This window comes from Triticum dicoccoides, chromosome 3A (genome assembly GCF_002162155.2).
Source record: "Triticum dicoccoides isolate Atlit2015 ecotype Zavitan chromosome 3A, WEW_v2.0, whole genome shotgun sequence".
NCBI classification, from domain to species: Eukaryota; Viridiplantae; Streptophyta; class Magnoliopsida; order Poales; family Poaceae; genus Triticum; species Triticum dicoccoides.
In genome coordinates, this window is record NC_041384.1 from 453,216,629 (window position 1) to 453,225,595 (window position 8,967).

The 8,967-nt window shown below is 44.5% G+C and overlaps 1 protein-coding gene and 3 long non-coding RNA genes across 5 annotated transcripts; all 4 read right to left on the reverse strand.

The window, feature by feature from the left end:
- Positions 1-1,393: 1,393 nt before the first annotated feature.
- On the reverse strand, positions 1,394-1,915 carry LOC119271620. Its single transcript, XM_037553373.1, has one exon. It carries the CDS (start codon positions 1,768-1,770, stop codon positions 1,522-1,524), a length of 249 nt encoding a protein of 82 aa, XP_037409270.1. The 5' UTR covers positions 1,771-1,915; the 3' UTR covers positions 1,394-1,521.
- Positions 1,916-2,557: 642 nt separating this feature from the next.
- LOC119271621 lies at positions 2,558-5,882 on the reverse strand. 2 transcript variants are annotated; one of them, XR_005134638.1, is made up of 4 exons: positions 5,796-5,882; positions 5,493-5,673; positions 5,281-5,363; positions 2,558-3,071 (listed from the first exon to the last, which is right to left on the reverse strand). It is a non-coding gene; the product is annotated as an uncharacterized LOC119271621 (long non-coding RNA). The 2 variants fall into 2 exon arrangements; XR_005134637.1 differs by lacking the exon at positions 2,558-3,071 and having other exon boundaries at positions 4,709-5,363.
- Positions 5,883-6,046: 164 nt separating this feature from the next.
- Positions 6,047-6,971, reverse strand: LOC119271622. The gene is made up of 4 exons (XR_005134639.1): positions 6,783-6,971; positions 6,610-6,707; positions 6,299-6,464; positions 6,047-6,194 (listed from the first exon to the last, which is right to left on the reverse strand). It is a non-coding gene; the product is annotated as an uncharacterized LOC119271622 (long non-coding RNA).
- A 639-nt stretch (positions 6,972-7,610) lies between these two features.
- LOC119271623 lies at positions 7,611-8,744 on the reverse strand. The gene is made up of 3 exons (XR_005134641.1): positions 8,604-8,744; positions 7,983-8,337; positions 7,611-7,828 (listed from the first exon to the last, which is right to left on the reverse strand). It is a non-coding gene; the product is annotated as an uncharacterized LOC119271623 (long non-coding RNA).
- Positions 8,745-8,967: the final 223 nt, after the last annotated feature.

Sequence of the window (8,967 nt, forward strand, 5' to 3'; positions counted from 1 at the left end):
CCGGGTATTCGAGCGACGGATCGTTGCCACCCTCGAGGTACTCGAGGACGGCGTGAAGCGTGCGGCCGGAGGCGCCCACCACAAACGGCGGTCGTCGTTGTTGTTGCGCCCCCTTACCACTGACACGTTGTTGGTGGAGGCAAGCCGCTCCTCCTGTCGGCGTTGAAAGTACGCCGCTCAAATCGCATGGTCGTCGACGGCGTACTCCGAAAGGTCCCGCTCCTTCTCCGTCAGAGAGTCCGAACACGCTCGATCTCGACGTGGAAGTAGGCGGGGTGATCGATGTCGGGTTGCGGGGGGATTGGGACGCCCCCGACACTGAGCCTCCACCGCCCCGGCACGCGCATGTCATGCGGCACCGGGTAGTTCGCTTCATGGAGAAGATTGGCTTTTCATTCGTGTAGGTGTGGCGGCCAAAGCCTTTGGCTGCCGCTCCATCGCCGAGGAACCGCTCCCATCTGCGGGGCATGCACGCGGTGGCTAAACGGGGAAAGAGGGGAAGAGAGAGCGTCGGCGGCAAGAAAGAGAGGCTGCGGGGCAAGTGTGTCCATTGATGAAGGAGGAGGCGGCTTTTATAACAGCCCGGAACGGTAAACGTGTGTACGCGTGACGGGAGAATGCGTGTCGCCGCATTGCACCTTCCATGAGAAATCAATAAAAGACTAACCGCCGGCAACTTTGGCATTGATTTCCCGCAGAAAGCTGAGCAATGAGGACAACAATGTGCAGGGTCGCTGACTCGGCGGACCTGCTGTTTTTTCACACCAAAAACAATTCCCTCGAGCAACAATTCCTCCGAGCTCCAGTTTGGCCTGGGTCCGACGGCGCTAATTTCGGGCCCAATTGACAAAATGGGTCCGACGGCGCTAATTTCGGGCCCAATTGACAAAAATTGGGCTCTTGGAAACGCATAATTGGTCTCCTGGAAACGCATAATCGACGTGGCTGGAGATGCTCTTACTCCGTGTGGACTAGGTGCCATGTACTATATACTGCCGCATGTACCACTCTTGAAACATCGCCACATTCACTTCCCAACCTGCCGCCTCGCTCCTCTCCGCTTAGCATTGTCCCCGCTCCTCGCCTCCTCGGAGCGATGGGCAAGTCCGGCCACTCTCGGCATCTCAATGGGATCGCCGCTCACGTTCTTCGAGACCTACTCCTCTGTAGACAAAACCGCACCTCCTCTACATTTCTAGAATTCATTGGTGCCTAGCACTTCCGTAGCGGCCCTTACTAGCTAGCATAGTGCGTCCCGGCTGCATTCCATTTCCACAGGAATCTATCCCATTTCCACAGGAATCTATCGGTCTCGCCCGGGTTGATCTGAACATTTGCAGCCTATCTAATCTAAAAAGATAGCAGAGTGTTTGCACGAACAGAAAATTAATGGTCTTGCTAAGCAAACTGAGAAGCAGTTCTTATTATTGTGAGCTCGCACGCAGAGACTCTTTTACAGAACACAACTCGCTACACAACACAACGCACCCGCGCGCGGCAGGGTGCCACAGAGAACCCAGATCACGCGCCGGTGCCGGTCGCCCCGGCGTCGCCGGCCTGGCCCGGTTCCTTCCTGGCGGCGAAGGCGCTGTCGTCGACCTTGCGCGACGCGGCGTCCTCCACCTTGTCCTGCACCTTATCGATCTGGATGTTGCCCTGGTCCTCCCGCGACCGCAGGTCCGTGCGCGTGCGGTTCTCCCCGCCGCCCACCGACCCGTACGTCGTCGGCGTCGTCTCCCCGACCGGGTGCGCTCCCTGTGCCCCCGACATCCTGCCTGCCTTCACTGCACTTCACACGCGTATGTATATATGCTCGCTGCTGGCTGATTCGACGTGCTCTTCCTGCTCGGCTCCGGTGTGGTCCGGCGGCAGCGGGCCGGCGTTTAAATAGCTGAGCTGCGGCGAGCGCCAGCGGCGCGGTATCGGCGCGTGGCATGGGGACGTGGTGTGACGCGGGTGGTGTCCGCGTGACACATGGCTCGGATATATCTGCGCGGGCGTCTAGATCGGACTCGTGTCCGCTGCGGCGCGCACCTGGACGCTCGAGGCTCCGTACTGCAGAGAGCGTGTGCGTTTCGCCGAGTAATGGATAAACATCAACTCCGTGCTGCATTTTTTTTTGTTGAGAAAAAAACTCCGTGCTGCAGGCAAGCCGGATCCGCGTCTAGGATGATAATGGTCGGCGTGCCCGCGAAAACCACATTGGCCTGTGGCCGATTCTGCAAAGTTGAACCCAGCAGCAGAAATACATTGGTGATTATCCCTCGCGTCCACGGCCCGCTAAGCTTTTTTTTTTAAAACTCAACCCACACTTTTATTTAACCATTCACGAAGGGATCTTGTCTGAAACAGTCTGCAAAATGAAATCTGAAGGCACATGCCGCCACACCTTACATAATTCATTTAACACTGTTTCCGTAGCTAATAAGTGAGCAATTTTATTAGCGTCACGCCTAACCCATGATACTTTCCAACTACTAGATGACCAGTTGCGCCAAATGGCGCAAAGACCTATTTAAAATCATGTTCGTGTTGAAAATATTTGCATTTTTCAGTAACCGTATATTTGAGTACATTTGGTAAGAACTTATACCCCTATATAAAAAGAAAATTAAATGCAAATATTTTATTAAGGTAATAATGCCACAAATTAGATCATCGGTAGGTCAAGATAGTTGAGTCTACAATTAGGAATTCCGAGTAGCTGTAAACTTGCATTAAAAAAAGAGTAAACACAAGTGACACAATAAAATGTACTTAATACATGAACTCGTGAACATTGTGTACAGGAGAAGTTAATAGAAATAGTAGTCAACTACATCATATAATTTGGTTCTATACTCTTTTGTGTATATATCCTGAATGCTACCCATTTGTGATCAACTCTTTGTCCTTCGAATCAAATGGCACAACTACTGCCCCTTGTGGAAAAAGAAAGGACTCTATAATACTCATAAATGTAAAAGGAAAACATCATGTAATGCATCTCAACCTGCGCAAAGCAATGTAAAAACCATACATGCTATCTACATACTCTCATTGTCTGGCAAAACATAAGTAGCCGAGGGACCCTGTACAAAAGAATTGACAATTCACAAAAAGAAGCATGCCATCAGCTGTCTAGACAACCATAAAACAATAAGTGGCAAAAGCTCCATCAGAATTAGCATTTGCCATCCAGTTTATGAGCTAAAGTTAGAGCATACCAGTCGATGAAACATATTAAGCATCAGCTATAAAACAAACTCTATTTTCCTAATAAGACAACATAGATATGAAATGGGCAAACTCTATTTTGCCATCCAGTTTTTGAGCTAAAGTGGAAAGCTATGGTCACTGAATTTTAGGCACTTTTTTTAGCAAACACAGTAGGGTAAAAACCCTACTGTAACTCTATTTTTTAGGCACTTCACCGTATAAACAATGGCCATAATACATGTTTATGGCTGACACCTCACGAGCAGCAAGCTTCAGTTTTACACTATTTAGGAATGCATACAAGCAAGTCCTGACAATTGAGATTTTCAATCCGGGACCAATCAGATATATGCCGACAGCTAGAATTCTAATTGGAGTCATTCCCACCAGAACGCGCTTTGTATACTAAATAATAAGATGGATTGTTTTGGGTTTATAGCCGCCATAATCAAGGCTCTAAACCTGGTACTATTTGCATGATAATGGGGTGCTTTCACACATCAGCATAAAACCAAAGAGTCATTCTTATCTTGTAATAGAGATACTATTCTTTTCACAAGCTCTTATTTTTCTACCCATACTAAGTTGTGCCCCTATTTAGTGCTGACACTACAAACTTTAGTTTACGTGGGTGTATGGACAATGTATAAAACATGAACCTGGTGAAAAAATACAAGGGATTACCTGAATACATGATGCTACAGTACATATATTTTTCTAACTGGAAAATAAGCCTATTACTTCCTGCTCACAGATTTTAGTTCATTTCTAAACTCTGCATTATATTGAGACAAGCACACTACATCTATATTCTGCTATAACACAGATTATTGTTACCTTACTATGGAAGCAGCTAGAATTATTTTGTGGTGATAAAACTATGGAAGCACGTTGGCAATACAATTATAAAATATACTATCTTCAAGGAAATCTGCACTTGTAGCCCTGTTTGATAGCAAAGTACTTTCTATGTATTTTGAGAATAACACAGTTTTTGAGATTAACACAGTTTTAATTACAGTGAGCTGTTTGGCTACCACTAAAAACTGTGGTTTAAATTACAGTATTAAAAACAGTGATCTTAATACTGTAGTACTTGCAAAATTATCATTTTTTCTCTGTATTAAAAAAGAACTGCATAACTCGTTTTTTAAAACTGAGCACGCTGAAAAACAATCCACGGGTGTATTCATGTGCCTCTCGACACACATTTCCTGCTAGCTCTCGATGGTGACACGGAAGAAGGCCAAGACGGTCCCGTGGTGCCCGCGACGACAACACAGAAGACGGCTTGGCGTTCCAGGCCATATGAAGCAGCAGCTCAACCTAGTTCAACTCCTCCGATTACTGTGCAAGCTAGCTTTGTGTATGGCCATTTAATGCATATAGCCGTTCAGTTTGCAACGGCCAGCGAGCAGGGTACACGCGTGTCTGCGACTGTTAACAAATGGCCAGCTCTCGTCGCCGCTCCACCTTCGGCACTCCAGGAATAAAAAAATAAAGTGGATATTCATTTTTGTGGATGTTAGCAAATAAAAAATGAAACCAACTGGGAATAGAAAACTTAAAAGGGCAGTAAGTAACAACAGAAACGGAGATAGAGAGAGATAAATGCATTAATCCAGCTATAAGTAGTAGGATAGAAATGAAAAACCCATTGTTGGAAAACAGAAATTCGACCTCAGAGATTGTCTAAGTTGTGACATCGTTTGTTAGCGGCAGATCAGTATTATGTTTTTCTTTTTTGCATAATGGTAGGTTAGTATCTTGTCCCGATATTATATAATAACATCTAGTTTGTATCAGTCATAATTTTCACATGAACAAACTGCTATAAAGATTAGTCAAGCCTAAACTCTAGATCCCCGCAAAAAATGGAAGTCTAAACTCTAGATTAGACCTAAACTGATATAGTAGTAGTAATCCTTCACCATTTAATGTATGGATCACACTAATACAAATCATAGAAAAACTTAGTCTTGTATCATAGATCTGACGATAGAAGATAGCCATTCCACTAATGAAGCGAATAACTACATTTAGTAGTAAGATTGAGCTTCTGGACATTTAGACAATCCTAACCTGGGTTTCTTAGTAAAGAAATGGCTGAAGACCAAACACGTCATCGTGTTACCCTTCCTCCTTGTTCGATTCATCACTTCCTACTTCAGAAAAGAAACAGAGTAACATAGTTCAATAATAGCACACTGTTTCAGAACATATTATACCACAGAAATATAGACAAAGCTGTGCATGCATGGAAGAAGAAATCGAGTGAAGGAGGAGGAGCTCACAATGAGCTTTGGCCCATCGATCTGGACATGCCAACGCCAAATATAAATAGGGGCATTGCCTGCTCTGCTTCCTTCCCCCACCCACTTATTTGCGTGACACTCTTCCGCAACACCCTCTACTCACACCACTCTTCCGCGACACTCTGGAGGTTGCCCTTCGCTTTGCCTCCCTGACCACAACCTGAAGAGAGGAGATGCAGATTTGAGAATACTTCAAGAAACAAACCCGAGTCACAAATGAGTTGGGAGATACAGTAACAATAGGTTTAGTACGTCCAAAGGAGAAAAAGGGGGGTTGCATACTTTAGAATCACATTGCAGTTCTCCACTAATGCCACTGCCTCTGGATGATTTTCACCAAATGCTTGCCTGGCAGGTTCTTCATATCCATTTGCCCAATTTGTACATGGTGCGCCAGTACTGTCAAATGATCAGAAAGTATGTGGAGGTCAAGTTTGTTCTATCTACCAGCAAGCATCTAATAATAAACATGCAGATGGAAATATAATTACCAGATAGCTACTACCCTTCAGACAAACCTCCACAACCAGCAAAAATATCAAGGGTTGCAAGACAGTTCTCTGGTGTTGCGTTCTGTTTGTCTGAACCAGCTTGCTCATCGTCACAAATCTACTTGCCTTCATTCTTTTTTGCAGCATGCGCCTTCCTTGTCAAGGTCATGAGCTTAACATTTGTCGGTAGCTGGTTAAAAGAAAAGACATGCTCAGTCAACTACCTGAAGCAGTTTCTCACAAAATAAATGCAAAACTGGAGAAATCAAAAGATGAATGTTGGCAATAACTAACCTGCTTAAGAGCTCCAGCATCAGGATCATATAAATGTTCACAGTAAAAGGCATGCTCAACCACTACCGGAAGATTTGAATTTGGAATGTCATTCTTTGCTATAACCTCACATTTCCCCTCAACCATCACAAACTGGCACACTTATTATATTTTCACTGTAGTATACCTGGATCAAACAACAAAGAAATATTAAATACCAAATGCACAAACCAAAAGGTTATTGGGAATCATAGTAGTATGACAATAATGATGTGGATCAACAATAATGAAGTGAATAGTAGGCCCTGGACAAATAAGGCAAAGTGACAAACCTCTCTGATGAAATATCATCTGCCCTGTATAACCTTCTTGCACTGACTATGGTTGATTCTGGATTAGCTTTCTTTGATCTAGAAGAAGCTTTGATACTCTGCAGATGCCAGATGGCACCCAACTTTATGGTGACAGAATTGGCAGTGTGCATCAATTCAACTGATTTAGTTACCTTGTCCATATTGGGCACGAGGTCTTGCAGCCTCCTTAGCCTCTTGCTATTCCTTGCTCTTCTTTCCTAAACAGCATAAGAAAGAAAAATATTCAGTACAAACATGTCGCACCAAGACAAACACCAAAAATGTTGTAGGAAATTAACTAATCCTCTCAGCGATGCTTCGTGGGTGAGTGGCGCAGCCACGCTTGGTGCAGACTGTGTAGGCGACGAAGTATTGCTGCAGCTGCAGATAGTCGTCCATGCCGGACATGTCTAAAGACGTGGTTGACATGCCAAACTGAATTTGGTCCAAGGTTAGAACTGTAGCATTAAACAATTGACGGGGAGCAGAGTGCGGATGGATGTGAAGTGTATACATGTGAAGCTTGTCCTACTTGGGATTCGATTTTGCTGAGGCTGGTGACCATGCCATCGTCGCTGTCGATGAGCACCTTCGCTTTTTTGCTTCCGGGCATGAAGAACATGATGTTGGAGTTGGTGTCACCCGAGGAGCTCATGGAGAAGCTCCTGGAGAGGTCGCTGGAGCCGTTGTTGACGGTGATGCTCTCACCGACGGCCGACGGCATCAGCACGGGCATGGCCATCCCCATCTCCGTGTGGGATAATGTTATGCTGCCTCGAGTAGCTCCATAGCTGCAAATTAAGTGAGAGATCTCCAGGTCAGTGAATTTTGAATTTATCTAGAAAGCTAACAGTATTGGGGGATAAAAGAAATAACAGAAAGTATTATACTTCATAGTCACATAAGCCATACCATGAAAGAACATGAGTAGTACCTGTATTGGGGGATCAAAGAAATAACAGAAAGTATTATACTTCGTAGTCACATAAGCCATACCATGAAAGAACATGAGTAGTACCTGACTTTGTTGAATTGGGAGAAATCATGTTAAAGTATGGATTCCGTTTAAACCAGCAGTATCTCTTCACCTGATTAGAAGAGACTAAATAGTAAATCCCCTTGACATGTGACGTCTCACGCTTGACCTCCTTACTGCCATAACATTTATCCTCCGAATCCCCATCCCACCATAGACAAGCTGCACACACCCACAAAAAATATTAAAATCGCTTTATCCTCATTGGGGTCGTAATCAAATATTGTAAATACATATAGACAATAAATAAGAACCCTATTGGGGTTACAAAGAGGATTAATCATAGGCGGGGAAAGGAAGTGAAATTAGTACTCACCTCATACATGAGGAAGGGAAGCTGGAAAAATACACAATTTGACATAACAAAATAGCACCAGCTGCAATATAGGACCTCCAGGAAAATAAACCTTGCCTCTCTGCATTTTGGATCTAGCTAAAAATGGCAAATTTTAGAAATGCTAAATGTTAGGAACCACTATGTGATTCAGAAGAAATTATTTTATGTACCAGTTCTCACACTGTCTATCAATCTCCTGATATGCTCAATGAATAGCAGAGAAAAATAACTGCACAACCCTGCTTGTCAACTTAGGTCTCTTTACCTCGGCCGGCTCCTGACATTGTTGTCTTTCCCAGCTTTAGCCTTCTTTTGCCATAACAGTAGTAAAATCCTATATGGCCAACGAAATCAAAAGACCCTTTACTAATATACTAAACTCAACAAAATCAAAAGACCCTTTGCTAATCTACTGAACTCAATTAAATCAAAAGAACAAAATAACTGTGGGGGTTCCCTATGGAGGTTCATAAAGGACATGGCCCAGTCAAGGCTTGTGCAGTGAGGCAAAACTAAAAAAATGCACATATGCAAGAATATATGCAAACCTAAAAAAATGTGTGCAAGAAAATTAAGAGAACTATAGGGAGAAACACGAACCTGGGAGGGTGCTCGACTAAGATGGGCTCCTGTGCCGTCACTTGCAGCCATTGTCGTCCCCCTGCTGCGGACGCGGGGACGGTGCCGATGTGCATGCTAAAGAAGGTCACGACCCTATGGCAGCCATCTCGTCAGGGTCATTCTCCTTCTCCCATATTTACCTACTTGCTCCCTGCCTGCTCCACCAAGCGGACAAACCCAATCCTATGGGGAACAAGAAAACATGAATAGATCAAACTAACTGGCAGCAAACAAACTGATTTTCTTTTGAATTAATTTCAATACAATCAGAAAATGGCAATGATAAGAGGAGACAGAGACACTCATTGGAGAGCAGCGAGGAAGTAGCAACGGTGGAGGAGAG

Bases quoted from the DNA above. Each gene is read 5' to 3' on its own strand.
- LOC119271620 (XM_037553373.1), bottom strand. From the start codon at position 1,770: ATGTCGGGGGCACAGGGAGCGCACCCGGTCGGGGAGACGACGCCGACG.